The sequence below is a fragment of the Ochotona curzoniae genome, unplaced genomic scaffold, assembly GCF_017591425.1.
Source record: "Ochotona curzoniae isolate NIBS_2020 unplaced genomic scaffold, NIBS_Ocur_1.0 contig_4612, whole genome shotgun sequence".
NCBI classification, from domain to species: domain Eukaryota; kingdom Metazoa; phylum Chordata; class Mammalia; order Lagomorpha; family Ochotonidae; genus Ochotona; species Ochotona curzoniae.
This window is the reverse complement of record NW_024466343.1, coordinates 4,798,546-4,814,774: the sequence shown is the minus strand read 5'-3', so window position 1 is coordinate 4,814,774 and position 16,229 is coordinate 4,798,546. Positions and strand designations below refer to the sequence as shown.

The 16,229-nt window shown below is 34.0% G+C and overlaps 1 protein-coding gene across 1 annotated transcript in view; it reads left to right on the top strand.

Annotated features, from left to right (window-relative positions):
• The window catches only part of LRRIQ3 (leucine rich repeats and IQ motif containing 3), an 89,310-nt gene that overhangs the window by 36,865 nt on the left and 36,216 nt on the right, over positions 1-16,229 (top strand). Inside the window, exon 5 of the mRNA XM_040987247.1 lies at positions 10,967-11,123. Coding sequence (XP_040843181.1) covers positions 10,967-11,123 — 157 coding nt within the window. The remainder of the gene's footprint in view (positions 1-10,966; positions 11,124-16,229) is intronic.

Here is a 16,229-nt window from a genome sequence, read left to right as displayed (position 1 = left end):
ATGCAAATTAGTCTTACTGAACTAAGAGTCAACAATCTATGTTAAGGCAGAAAATGTTTGCTTTCTCCATTGTGTATGCGGAAACATATGTGACAATAATCCAGACATACAACTTTGAGGAGTACATAGCAAAACTGAGGAAAAGACAATGGCTTCAATTTCTGAGAAAGTAATTCCACATAGTTTTTAAGCACTGGTTAAAGCCTGAAGGAGAATGAAATCTCAAATGAAAAAATCAAACCTGCTGGAATATAGAAAATGTGAAAAGATTTGGCAGTTGCTTACTGGAACATATTTATACAAAACGTCATTTTGTTCTGTTTATATTTGATGGGGGCTTCAAAAGAAACAAATATTTGATTAAAGGACCTCATTTTTAATTTATGATTTCCCAGAAATAAAATAATTCTTGCTTAGAACTGGAGTTCCCTCTTATATTCCTGTAACATAAGATAAAAACCTTCTTCATGGAAACAATATATGAAGACTCAAAATGTGTGATGCGTTTGAGTTTTGTAGGCTGAGATGCCAATGATAATAACATGAGATGATAGTTTAAGAGATTAATTTGAATTTTTCTTTTCTCTAAAGCTTTGTTCTATTAGACAAATTGCTTAGCAACTATTCTGAAAGAGTATAGGCTAATAACAGTATTTGTTTCTGTTTATTAGAATTGATATCATAAATATAATTCACACAGCACATAAAAATGTATATAACATTCTTTTACCAGCTACTTAAAAATACAATTTTTAAATAATATATCTGTCTGCATTATATGGCTCTGTGGTAAAATTTCCCGGGATTTATTCTTTCCTATTACATTTTATGAAGTCATCACAAAAAATGTGAAAAACATAATTATTTATAGCTTAATTTTAGAATATTTTAACTATCTAGATAGATATCTAGTATTCTGAAAAATGGATAGAACTCTACCTAAATGTATTTATAAATAGACAGATATCTTACTATCTGAATAACATTGTGATAAAAATGTCTTTGATATAATGATCTCATGTCTTTTGAATATATACCCAGTAGTGGATTACTACTCCTTTAGCAGTTGTATATCTGTTTTCTTTTGATAGTTTACTTAAAATACATCTCTCTTCTATTTTGTATTTGACTGTATTAACTAACTTTCTGCCATAGCACACAAGTTACTCAGTCTCTTTAAGTTCTTGTGGGGCTCAGGGGCAAAGAGGTCACTAAGTCAATAAGATGGTGACTAACAGTCAAGGTCACTGGGTTACCTGTGGCGAGCAAGATGGTGGCCAAGCAGAGCCCTGGGCATGAAGCAGGGCAGGGTCACATACTTTCAAAGACTGATGTCCAGGGCCATTTCGCTCACCTACCCCTGGCATATGGGACGTGGCTTCCGCTGTCATGCTCCTAGTAATCTGTTTCTACTTTCTTTCCTGCTGGAATTTCTGAAATTCCTGGCCTGAGGCTATCCCTTACCCTACATAAGAAACTGAATTTCCCCAATAAATCGGAACTGCTTAGACAGAACCCCTGTCCGTCTGTTTGTGTCTCGCGGGCCGGGAGGCTGGGTGGCGGGCAGCAGGCTCATCCTCTTGGGCGATGGGGCACTACAGGAATCTGTGGGGCAGATCCCGTAAGTTCTTTTTCTTAACAGTATTCGTTCTTACAGAATAAGTCATTTGTTTTACCTTTATATGGTTAGCATTAACCAGCAGCTGTCTGAATGCCAGGATTGTAACAGACTAAATTTTGGCAGAATGCATTGAGAATCTGATATATGTAAAATCGAAGCTACCCAAATTTTATAAATAAGCCAAAGTAGTAATTATCAGATTAAACACGTTTCCTTCTAACTCAAGCAGGCTAAACTGAAAAAAATTAATTTTACCAGCTAAATTTTTATGCAAACATTAAGATTTAGACTTTACAAAATATGTTAAGAACAGTGTCAGTCATAAATATGTTCTTACTTTGCAGAGTCCCATAGACTTTTCTGCAGCTGGACTGCATTCCACAAGCTTAGTGGTTAGGCTATAATCACATTTGAAGACTCAGGAGGAAAGTCAATTTACATGCCAGGGTTGTTTGCAAAGAATCAGTTACTTCCTTAGAGTTAAGGTTCCCATTTCCTTGCTGGCTGTAACATAGGTGCCATTCCCATTCACTAAAATCATCCTTATGTTCCTTGGTTGTGTTATTCTCCATCTTGAAGATGGTTTTAAATTTCTCTGATATCTTGCCAGATAAAAATATTCTTTTAAATACTCATGTGATTATATTAGACCTATATGTATATCCCATTTAAGGTCAATTGATTAATATGTATTCTTAATTACTTGTGCAATGTGTCTAAATAATTATGGGAGTAACTTCCAGAAGTAAAGATAATGCGGGCCATTATATAATCACATTTGCCCTATCTGAGAGTACCTGAGGTCTGTCTCTGCTCCTGTTCATGTTGTGAATGAGTTCGTATGTCTGAGGGGTACCAAGGCATTTGAGATGTGTATTTTTTTTTTTAACTTTTATTTGAAAGCAGAGTTTGCAGAGACAGGAGTGGAGGCAGACAGAGAATCCTCCACCCATTTGTTCCTCTCCAAATGGCAGTTTGGCCACCCTCCATACAAAAGTTTAGTTGGTAAGCATTTTCAAAGTTCACAAAAGTATCTCGCATTTTATCTTAAAAATGAAAGAACTTCCAAGGATTAGTACATATTGATTAATGTCATCAAATAACAGAGTATGAAAACAAAAAATTAAACGAAGCATATAAACAAAGGATTACTTCTTTTATTATACTTGAAACATTGTTGTTTATGTATGATTTTAGTTTGATAGTTGTTTCCTATTAACTCATTACTGATAATCTTTGCTATTTTCTGGCTTTCCTTATTGCTATTGAAATAACTTAGTCTACACTTTTCCTTATTAATAATGGTTCTTTTATTTTCTTACTATTTCCAAATGTTTGAATTCTGTTCTGTGTATTTTCAGGAAATGTTTACTTTGATCATACTAAAATGTGTTTCTTTTTCATAGTGAATTTGAAACTTTGATGCCTTTTGCTTCTATGGTTATTTTTACCTTATCAATTCCTAAGAACTTCCAATCATTATGGTATTAACAATCTCTGTAAAACTTTTCTGATGTATTCTGTTCTGTATTTTGGTGAAAAATGATCAGTTTTTCAATGGTTATCACTAAGTATATTAACAGGTTAGAGTATAGCAAAGGACCTTCTCAAAAACTAACACATCTGCGTTTTTTAAAAACTTCAACTTAAATTTTGTTTATTGTTCTGCGCCCTTATCAGAAGGATGATCAGATATTTTTTGAATTTGTGTCTTTAACATTTTCAGCCTTTTTCCTAATTTATGCCTTATGGATTTTTTTACATCATGCTCTTTTATTGAAAGCTTGGCAATATTGTTTTAACTTAAAAGATCATATCTAAGGCATGAGGTATTTTAGTTTGCTATCATACGTATCATCAGTTATAGTGGGAAATTGGCTGCATATTGTTATAACTTCCAGTTATTCTAGAGGTCACAGAAAAATCTTTAGTGATCAAATTAAATGTTTGAGCCATATAATTTATTTAATCAACTTTAAAATTAAAAAGTTAGCAGATATGAAGTAGATGTTGATAAAGGCAGATTAAAAGAATCAAATTATTTTAATTCTTTGCTGTGCAGGTTTATGGATGTTCTCGTCCTGTCTCTCATTGTTGCTTCAGGCATCCATACTAATCCCCATGTTCCAAAGGACCAGTAAGGGTTTTCAGTAACAGGGAAATGACAAGAACAGCTAATAAAACACAGGCAAGAATGAGCATTTCCAATCTATTATTTCCTGTCAGCAAATTAAAAAGCTTCAGAATAATGTATAGCCTTTCATTAGTGATAAGACTAATATCACTCGTTTCACTATTCTGAATTCTCACTAGCATGATCTTCTGCAGTTGGACTGACATCCTTGTAAATTGTTTCTTTGAAGGATATGACAATGTATCAAAAAGATAGGAATCATACCATGAAACACCACAAAGAAAGGATGGGATCACTCACCATGGGATTCACCCTGCTGCCCTGTCAGACTCTTGTGTTTCTTGACAGCATGGTGTATCTTACGGTTTACTTACATTGTCTGACTCTGTAGTGATTCTGCTTTTGAACTATATTGTAGTGAGCTTATGGAGCACGGGAGAATTGGCCATCATTATTTATCCATATTTCTTGGGGCAGGGATTGTCCCAAAATTAGCTATGATGCAAATAACATTCAGGGTTTGTTATTAGATCTCTGATTTTGAATATGTTGTCACTTTTGAAGGAATACGTATCAGAAGGAAATCAATAAACATTGTAGACTCAGAGAGGAGAGTTTTTTTTTTTTTTATCAGAACCCTAATCGTGGATTTCAGTTACTGTTGTGAAGACTGGGATAAATGAACATCTCAGACATAGAGGTGGAAAAGATGTATCTATACCATCGGCTCATGTGAGTGAAATCTGATGAAGAAGAGAAAACAGAACTCTTTTTTTCTTGGCAGTCATGTTTTATCTAATCTCTTTCTTTTGCATGATCACCATGCTCACTATTTCAATGTATGTATAACAGATACTTCCTTGGGGAAAGAAATGATACATGGAAGAAGTGAGCTATGAGAAGCCCTGAGACATGGAACTCGACATCAGACAAAATCAGGAGGCTACACTGGACTTTTTAAAGATAACAGATTCTCATTTATATTCAGAGTATTTGAAATTGCGATTTCATTTTATCAACAATGCATATACCTTTAATGAAGTTTTACATTTTTTTCAAATTTGTTACTTATTAAATTTTATTAATATGAAAATAGATTTCAGAGGTTTCACAGGTAACATTCCAATAAGATAATCCAATAGTCTTTGTTTACAGGTATAAGAAAGAGTGATTTTTTTGCTTTTAATTATTGAACATATTGTCAGTAGTACATTAAACATGTGGATATGAAGAAATTAAAACTACTTTATTTGCAAAAATTAAATGAGGAAAAAAAGTAAAAAGGGGAAATGGATGGAGTTTCTAAGACTTTTGAGAATTTTACTTTAAAATTTGGATGTTTTCTTGAACAAGTACAAAGCTCTCCTGAACTGATCAGTGTTTGGAGATAAAGTTATTATTCTGAAATATGATCATGATCATAACCACCAAAGTAATTATCAAATATTCTAGGGTTGAGAAATATCTTAAGATTATTATTTATCATTAATGATTTTAGAACTTTTCATTTTTAGAAGATTATTACTATAAAGAGAATGGCTTCATGTATTTCATGGATACAATTCTATGTTTATCAGGAGAATTGTTCTGTAGTTCTCTTTCTTTGTTGTAGCTTTTAATGGTAAAGAGAATAAGGTTATGATGACACCATAGAGGATCTGGAAGAATTCTATTCTTTTCAGTTTTATGAATAGTTCAAGAATTGCAGTTAGTTCTTCTTGAAACTAGAATTGACAGTGAAGCCTGTGTGTTTTCTTGGGCTTTTCTTTGTTGGGAGATTCTTTATTACTATTCAGTCTTTGTCTCGGTGATTTGCCTATGAATATTTTCCATGTCTGCATTACTCAATTTTGGCAAATGATACATTTCCAAAAATCTGTTTATTTATTCTTAACTTTCCAATTAGTTAGTAGATAGCTGCTCTTACTAATTCCTGATGATGATTTTTTTTTTTTTTGTAGCTGTGATGTTGTAAAACTTCTTTTTTGGCTATGATTTTATTAACTTGAGTATTTCATTGTTTTGATTAGTTGGTGCCAATGTGGTAGTTCAACATGCAAAAACTTCATCCTATGGCACTGGCTTGAATAGTGGTTCTGGTTCACGTCCTTGCTCCTGCCAGTTTCACTTTTGATACAGATCCCTGCTTGCAACCTAGGAAAGCAGCCGAGTATGGCTCAAATCCTTGGGATCATGCACCCACCTGGGAGGTCTAGAAGAAGCTCCTGGGTATTTGGGGAGTGAACAAGTGGATGGAAAATCTTGCTGTGTCTCTCCTTCCTGTATCTCTGACTTTCAAATAAAAAATAAATAGATTTTCTTCCCAAATAGATCTTTATTTCACTGATGTTTGATACTTTTTTAAAATCTCAATTTTATGCATGTCTTCGTTGATTTTAAGTCTGTTTTGTCTGATAGCACTACAAAGCTGCTCCAACTTTCTTAAGGTTATTTTTAAAATATATTTTAGCATATATTTTTAGTATATTTCTCTTTCTTTTTTTGAAAAGACTTTTGTTGATTTATCTATTTGAAAGTCAGCATTAGAGAAAGGCAAAGAGACATGAGAGGGGATATTCTTTCATTTTTGATAGGCTTGTTATTTTCAATTTTATAGTACATCTTATAAAGGAATTATAGTTAGAACTTACTTTTGGTATTTTTTTTTAAAGATTTCTTTTTATTGGAAATTTAGATGTACAGAGAGGAAGATCCTCCATCCAATAATTCACTCCCCAAGCAGCCATAATACCTGGAGCTACACCTAATACTAAGCCAAGAGACAGGAGCCTTTTCTGGGTCTCCCACATAAATGCAAGGTCCCAAAGCCTTGGGCTCTCCTCCACTGCTCTCCCAGTCCACAAGCAGAGAGCTGATTGGGAAGCGGGATCATTGGGATCAGAACCAGTGCTCACATGGGATGCTGGCTTGTGCAAGGCGAGGACTTCAGCCACTATGCTCAGCGCTGGGTCCTGTTATTTTTAATCTACCATTTTACTTTTTGTGTAGCACATACCTTTATTCCTCTATTCCACATTTATAATGCATTTTAAGGATATTTTAACTGTACTATTTTAAATTACTTGTTTCTAACTGTAGCTTTTCTTCTTTTTTTCCCAATCCAGTGATTGCTCTATGTTTTGTGAATAAGTCACTTCCTACCTTATTTCAAAGTAACAGTAACAATTCAAATAAAACAACTATTACCAAGTGCAATTCAATCTCCCTTCCCTATTTTACTTTGAGGTTGTTGTATACATTTTATCTGTGAATATATGTTTAATACCAGGCAGTACAGTATGATAATTATGAACATTGCTTCTCATAATATAGCATTTCAATACACTAAGAGGAAAAAGAATTTGTAGACTAAAAATCGGTTTCCATATTTCTAATTTTTATTGCCTATCATTTCTTCCTGTGAGTTAAAGTCTATTACTGATGTCACTTCTCATAAAAGCGTTGTATCATTCTCTCCCTCTTTTGTATTGCGAAGGATTATAATACCATTTATATATATTTGCAAAAGATTATTAATTTTATAATTAATTTACTTACACAGTAGACATTTTGATACTTATTTCTTTTTTAAAATCTATTTATTTTATTGTTTTGTGATACAAACCCATAGGCTTTGAATTTTCCTTCACCTCTCCCCAAAACCTCACTCCTTAATGAGTTCCCCTATATTATTACAATGGTATAGTAATTCATAAACGGTCATAAGCCCATCATTTTGCTATTTAAATGTATCCTGACATTGCAGGTATGAAGAATATCTGCTGTCAAAATACAATTATCAGTTTTGTTGGGATTCCATTGTTGATTTGGAAGTGAAGATGCATACATTATCGTATCTTCACATTTGGATACGATAGTTTCTAAATCTTGTATTTTTGCATGCAGGTTACCATGTATCAGAGAGAACATATGATATTTGTATTTTCTGGGTTGACTTGTTTCACTGAAAATAATAGTCTCTAGTTGGGATGATTTGGTTGCAAATTGTAGACTTTCATTCTTCTAAACGGCTGAGTAGTATTCCTTGGAGTAAAATCACCACAGTTTCTTTCTCCACTCCTCTTTTGATGGGCATCTGGGTTGTTTCCATATCTTTGCTGTTGTGGTGTAAATATAAGATTATAGATTCCTTTCTCATAAGCAGATTTCATTTTCTCTCGATGTCTTCCTAGAGGTGCGATAACTGGATTAATACCAGATCAATTTTCAGTTTTCTTAGCACTCTCCATACTGACTGCCGTAGTGGTTGTATTAGCCTACACTTCTACAAACAGGATGGAGGGTGCCCACATCCATGCCAGTAGGTGTTGTTAGCAGAATTCTGAGTGTAGGCCATTCTCACTGGAGTTAGGTGGAACCCAATATGGTTTTCATTTATATTTCCATTACAGCTAGGAACCCTGAACATTTTTTCATATGTCTGTTAGCCATTTGAATTTGTTTTTTTTTTTTTGAAAAAATGTCCATTCATTTCCTTATTCATTTATTTATTTCCTACTTAATTCTTTCTTTGAATCTGAATTAAACAGCTTATTGTCTCTTGCATGTAATGGATATCTGTTTACTTTAATACACACCTTTATATCTTTTTCTTTAAATTGCTTCATTTTTTAAAGATTGTTCTCATGAACATATAATTCTGAACTGAATATTTTTCTTTTCAAATTTTGATTATGTCATCTTTCTGCATTAAAGCTTCCATTTTTTTCTGGGTTATAATCTTTTAATCTTGTTGTGGTTCTCTTGTTTATACTAATTTAGAAAATATTTTTTAGTTGGCTTCCAGTAATGTTAAATGATATGCCTAAATATTGATCCCTTACGGTTTTTCTATTTATAATTTATTGAGTCTCTTGACTGCAAAGTTATTTTTTCCTGACACTTGTTTTTTTAATTATTTATTCATATTTTGTCCCTTTCTTTTCTATTTCTGGGAATCTTATTGTGTATATGTTGATGTACTAAATTTTGCTTACAAGACTATTCAGCTGTAGTCACTTTATTTACTTTTATAATTTTTGTTCTTCAGTTATAATTTGTTGGTCAGGATTTTATGATTCTTTGCTGATCTATTGATTTTAGTTGAAAACTGGATTTTTAGAATGGCAGATAAAATTGTATATACTTATCTTGTAAGATAACATTTCTTGTAATACGTATATTTGTAGAATGGTAAATTAAACTAATTAACATACACATTTCTCAACATTGAAACCTTCAGTAGATACATCATAGAAATTCTGAATACTTATAACTAATCTAGGAGTTACTGTTTTCTTATGTTCAACTTCAAAATTTCTGTGGTCAGTATTCCTCAGGTTTTGCAGCAGCTGAGTTCTCAGTTTTATTTCATTTATTACTAATATTTTGTTCTGCTTGGAGAATAAATTCATAGTTCAGACAGGTTAGAAGTTTTCCCCATATATTACTATCTGTTCTTGCAAGATTTCATTTTCAGATGATGTGTATTCTCATTGGTGATCACATACCTCACATCAATCTGCTTAATGTCAGTTATTACTTAATCCATGCTGTATCAACACATCAATGTGACTGCAGTTTAAAACCAGTCTCCTGTTTGCCACTGAGTTATTGTTTCTAACATTCCATTTGCAGCTCCTACAACTATAGAACTCTTGTACTTTTAGTCAGCTTTTTCATGGTGCAACTTTTGCATCAAGAAGGTTGCTCAGCAAAATGAGCATCTCCTGGTGCGCTGCTATGGTGTTACCATTTTCTAACTGATTTTTAATATCTTTTTTTTTTTCTGCAGCAAATAGTTTTTCTTTAGCCTTTAGTCATTTTATAATCTTGAAACAGTAGCTTGCTTTTTGAATCCTCATTCGGTGATTACAGAATTTATGCATTTTTCACAAGTTGTTCCAATTCAGATATTCTTCAATGAAGTTTGAAGCGAATCATGAAAGGTATCAAATGCTCTTGCAAATTAATAATTTTGTCAGTTTTTATTGACCTGTAAACTTTTTTTGCTTCACCCTCCGTTTTTAATAAAAAATTCTTCTGAGTTTAAAAATCTTGTGTGGGCATTTTACCCTGGCTCTTGATCCTGACTCTGGATTCCTGCCAATGCAAACCCTAGATGGTTGAAGTAATTGAACATCTGGGACCCATGTGGAGGACTTGGACTGTATTCCTGGATCGTGACTTTAGCCTTATGCCAGTCTTGGGTGTTGTAGGAATATAGGGAGTGAACTACTTAATGGGAGCTCTTTCTCTGTTGAATCCTCTCATCTTCTACCCCCCTCTCTTTCTTGCTCTTTAAACAATTTTCTCTCTCACAGTTTCACTGTGTCATGCCCAGTATCATTGGTCTCCATTTTTTTACATTAAAAAATCACTAGAATATTGCATGGATATTCTCAATTTTTCTTACTGGTTTTAAAATTTCCCTGGATGTCCCTGTTCTAAAAAATCCTATTTGCAGTACACTGGGATTTTTTGATATGTAGATTGTTGTTTTTGCATCAGATTTCAGCATTTTGGTCATTATTCCTTCCTTGTTTTTTTTATTCTTTGCTCATTTGAACCTGCAGTACTCCTGTTCCTCATGTTTGCATATTTATTTTGTCCCACAATTCTATATTGGTCTATTAACTTGTTTAATTACTTCTTCCCTCTTGGAGGGGTGAATGTTATAATTTTATTAACTATGATATTAATTCATGGCAATAATTAGGTAATAGTTTAGATAACACCATATTGAATAGAAAAGGCAAATTTATTAAATTAGTCTTGTGTTCTGTTGCACTTTTTTATTGTGGCAAATATTAATTTAAGATTGTTTTAGGGCTTATATTGTATTTTGTAATGCTCTATAATATTTTTCTAGTTTTGGTAATTAGTTAATATGTAATTTATTATATATCTAGTATTGCTATCTTGCAAAGTTGCCACCTCACTGAAGAGAAAAGAATTCAAAATAATTTACACTGGTTTTCTTGTATTACTATTGATAAATTGTAAGAATATACTTTGCTGGATTTACAGCAGCAGATGTTCCTCAGTAATAATTCATCTTGATAAAGTTTAGTCTCAAAATAGTATTATGGAGCAAATAGATGAAACAAATCATTATGTTAATTTGCTAAAATGGTAGATATGTAAGCATAGTTTGTGCACTTTTTGGATCAAAAAGCTCACGGCAATTTCCCCCTTGCATTTTTTTTTAGCCACTTGTTTTTGCATAAAAGACATCATCCAAAAATTACTAAAGAACATGAAGCAAAATGGATTTATATAACTGAAGTACATGATGATAAACTCTATAGAGATGTCGTTTACCAACCTGAAGCTGATATGAAAGGAAGCCTAGACCACTGGAAATATGTAAGTATAATTTTTGTATTACTTACAAAATTACCTATTAATTATTTTTTTTAAAATATTATATTTATAACTAAATGTAACACTTCAGCAATGTTTTCATTCTCCTTAATATCTTTTATCACACTGTTAATATCCTGCATACTAAATACAGCTTACTTTTTTTGTATATTTATTTGCATGCATTTCAATGGCAGGCACACACACAAATACACACACACACAAATACACACACACACACACACACACACACACACTCTCTGTCTCTTATCTACTATGCAGGTATAGTCCCAGAATCGCTCCAAATAGCTAGGGTTGAGCCAAGCCAAGTAGGATTTTGGAATTCAGTTTTGTCTGCCATGTAGCGGGGACCCAATCTTATGAATTGTCAAAGCTGCTTCTCAGGGTTCCTGTGCATTAGTAGGTAGTGGGGAACCCAGACCCTTTGACATGAGTTGTGGAATGTCCAAACAATCTTAATCACTGGACTGAGTGCTTGTTAAGTTATACAGTTCAGACAAAGGGGACTTTCAGTTGAATGTTGTGTATTTATAACCAATTTGCTGTATTTTGATAATGAATTTTATGTGCAACATTTGTAAATAAGCATATATGAACATGATAATGCATATATGTTATGTCATTGCAAATCACATTTATGTATGATAGTAATAAATACTTATTTTCTAAATTTTTCTTATGTGATTAATAATTCTGCTAAGTACATCATCAATATACCTTTAAAAACAATTTGATAATATATAAGTGTGTTCATTGTTGTATGCTTTCTCATTGTTTACAGCCAACATAAGTAAAGTATTATATAAGTTATCATCACATTAGTTGCTTAAAATAATTTGTTCTTTTTTTAAAGGATTTATTTATGTTTATTATAAAGTCAGATATACAGAGAGGAGGAGAGACAGAGAGGAAGACCTTCCGTCTGATGATTCACTCCCCAAATGAGCGCAATGGCCAGTGCTGCACCAATCCGAAGCCAAGAACCAGGAACCTCTTCCTGGTCGCCCACGCAGGTGCAGGGTTGCAAAGCTTTGGGCCATCCTCGACTGCTTTCCCGGGTCACAAGCAGGGAGCTGGATGGGAAGTGGAGCTGCTGGGATTAGAACCAGCACCCATATGGGATCCCAGAGCATTCAAGGCGAGGACTTTAGCCACTAGGCAACACTGCTGGGCCCAAAATAATATGTTTTTAATTTTAAAGTGTTTTAACGAATTGTTTTTCTTCTCTGTGGATTGGCACAATCTCATTCCAACTTCACTTAGCATCTTCTTGTCAAGCCACTGAATTGATATATTGTTCTTTTAATTCTTAATTATTTTACTGTTTATTGACCTAGTTACTTATATCTTAAGTTTTAATTTGTTAGAGACTGTAGTTAGAAAAATTGGTATCAGAGAGTACCTGGTACAGTTCTTGGTAATAAGAATTAAGAAAAAAATTAGGCGTAAATAAACATTAGCATTTAATATTGGGAGTTTTTTTCTTTTCCCTTAAAAATATATGGCTAGAAAGACAGTATGGATTTTGTAAGAATAGAATCAGTATTAGACAATAGTAAAACTACAAAGATATAAAGGGGGGAATCAAGAGCGATCCTGACAACCTCTTAACAAGTGTGAGGAACACGGGAAGTATAACCTATCGGGAACATAACAGGTAACTAATAGACAACAGACTCGAATCAGAATTAGACAATAGTAAAACTACAAAGACATATAGGGGGAATCTAAGGCGACCCTGACAATCTCTTAACGGGAGGTCATATGCAAAGAGCGGGGGGAGGGGAACGCAGGGTGGAGCATTTGGACGGGAGCTTGTATCCCAACCCTGAAGACTCCCGGATCCTCACCAAGGATTATCAGTATGGGCACCAAGGACTACATCCCAACCGCCAAGGAGACCACGGGGAATTGGAGTGCCTTTGGAGGCCAAAATATCTGAGGTCACCTCCCCTGTTTGGATCTCCCACATGGGATGGAAGAAGCCCAAATTCTTCCTCGCAGGATCCAAGGTCGTCGGAACAACAGTCAGGAGCCCTGAGTGGTCCATAGAAGCAGAACATTAAACTTCCTTCAGGACTAGGGAGAGGAGCTTTCTCTGGTCCTTACTTAGCTCCAACTTTGGAACCCCGCCCTCTCCTGCAAGGACCATCAGGGTTGCTCCAGAGCTCCCCGCACCCCTCCAAAAAAGCAAACAAATAAAAAAAAATAGAATAGATAAACAGAGAACAACAAGGAAAGCTTAGAACCACACAGGAAATGGTCAGCATGGATATACATATACCTTACTAGGTAGGACACAAAGATTAGTTACTCCTCACTAATGTATTGAAGATTCTCTGCACACTCATCCTAAAATTGTTCTGCACTTCAGCTGTTGACAAATGCCTTGTTAGAGTCATAAGACAGTTTTAACTATACTAAAATCTGCCAAGTTCAACAAAATTATGCTTCAACACTATAAACTGCTAAATACTAAAATGAAAATAGACATGAGACAGCTGAATAGTACCCTATAGCCATTTAAAGGTGTATAGTAGCCGGTTCTGTGTATAAACTAAAATTGAAATGTCAATGAAGTAGTCACAGCATATGGTTAAGAACTTGCATTCTTTTTTACCTTTTTTTTAAATTTATTTTTTGACAATCTTGACATAATTAGGGTAAAAAGGTTCAAGCGCTATAGGAAGATGGGCAAGACAATTAGTTCCATATTGTTTCCTTAATACATTTGATGTAAAAGAGGATTTTAAGGGAGAAGCCCCACCCAGTCTCCCACCCACCTCAGGTCCCAGATGTGAGGCATGCTCTGAGGGTCTTGCTCAAGTGGTTTTGATAGTTCAACAGTTCTGAATTGCTGCCACTGTCACCACTCCAAGCACAATGAGGTCATTGAAGAATCCACTGATTGACATAGTCCATCATACAGTCTCTGTTTGCCCAGTTTTTCAGTTTTTTTTTAAACATATTTGTTACTCAATACCATGTAAATTAATTCCATAATGTTGTAAATTGTTGTTGATGTTGTGTTGGGGCTTTAAATTGATTGGGATGATATTCTGCCAGCTCTACCTTCAGACAAGAGATGGTCTCCCCAAGCAACCATTGAATTTATCTGGACAATAAGATGCTGGACTCTATGCTTGGTCTATGTTTGCAAAGAATCTTGACTGAATTTGAACTGTAATAATGCAACAAGGTGGAGGAATCCACCATGGGGGGAGGGCACAGGAAGGGGTTGGAAGAATCCCAGAGCCTATGAAACACTGTCACATAATGCAACATAATTAATAAAAAATGATATTCAGCAATTATTTGCAAAGTAATCAATAATCAATATCTGGTTTTCTTCCTGGTTTAGAGGATAAAATCTATCTATCTATCTATCTATCTATCTATCTATCTATCTATCTATAGATATTTTTAAATTAAAAGCCTGAAAATTGGGGCCAGAGTTGTATGAAGTGGATTAAGCCATTACCTATAAGGCTGTATTTCTATATAATCCAGTATTTAAAATTTAAAAAAAAATGAAGGCTATATATTTTCATCTTTGAAAAGTCATCATACAATACAAGAAGTCCAAATAAGCATCCTAAATTTCTGGAGAGATAATAATTAGTAAATCACATACATAACCTAAAATCAGATGATATGAGCAATAAATTATTAAAAGGAAACTGTATCAGATGAGAAGAAACTGCAGATAGTCGATAATAGGAGCATTTTTCCCATGGTTACAGGTGTCAGGGCGTGGCTGCTCCAACAGCTTTGACTCATTTCAATGCACAACTCTGATGCTTAATCAGATCAAGTTTTTGGAACATCAGATATCGTTGTGGTAGATGTAAATTCTGGAACAGTGGGTTTGGTGGGCCATCCAGTACCACTTAAACATCTGCTTTGGAATAGTCAAACCTTTTCCTCAGAGACTCCTAAAGAAAATACATGTATAGGGAGTGATCACACTTTCTTGTTAGTACGTGGTAGTCTCAAATTCTTTGTAAAATTAAATTAACCTGAGATAAACTGGAAGATATTTTCTCCTTCCACTACATGTTGTTGGCATGTATGGGCTTTTCCACCTATTGCTTATTCAAACTGAATTTATTTGGACATTAGAGTGAGAGAGTCGCAAACATTGGAGCTAAAATGAACAAGATCCAGGATGGTCTTGGTGCAGTTTTCTGTGATATTTATGTCAACAGCAGCCTAGCTTCCTTACTCCCAACAACCCTGCCAGCTTCTACTCAGTTCACACATCAGTTGTGCTAAGGATATTTATTCCCTGTGTGGGGAAATGGAGAATGCATCTGGGCAATAAGAGAATGTTGGGTAGGGAAACCTTACTTTATGATACCTTGGAGAGGAAAGGAAAAATCAAGTCTTTCCATTGCAGGTTTCTGTCTTATTTCATGGTACATCTACTAAGATTTTGGTCTGATCTTTTCATTAGAATCCCCTTTCTCCTTGAAGCATGAAGATCGCAGTTTCCCATCATTTGCCTTGACTCATTTTCTGGAAAGTACTTGATAATTCCTGGTGAACAACAACAACAACAAAAACCCCAAAGTACTCTATAGGGTAATCCAATATGACTGATCTGGAAAGGAGTCTCTTATTTCAAAGTACTTGCATATTAATGTTCATGTCTTATGGTCCTTTATGCATTCTGTAGAATGAGGAAATATCTGACATAACCTGACAATCCAACTTGTTTCTAATGGAAGATTTAAATTAAAACTTATGGTTTGATTTCACTTTAGAAATGTATTTATTGATTTTTGTTTTGTTTCTAAAGAATAATTGTTACCATAAATAAGACTAATGGAACCATAAAATCCAAATTTAATCAAACTTTTTTATAAAGCAAAAAAGTGTTCCCTAATTTACCCTGTCAATTCTTTTCATTAATTAATGTTAAATGTATTCATTTAAAGGCTTAAATTTTGCTTTTTTATTATGAGGAACTGTTCATATTTTACTCTATTAGAATTTAATAAGTACTCCTAAATATAAACAAATTAAAATTTAATTATACCACATGTGCACAAAAATACCCTGAAGCATATTCACCAAAATGTTAAT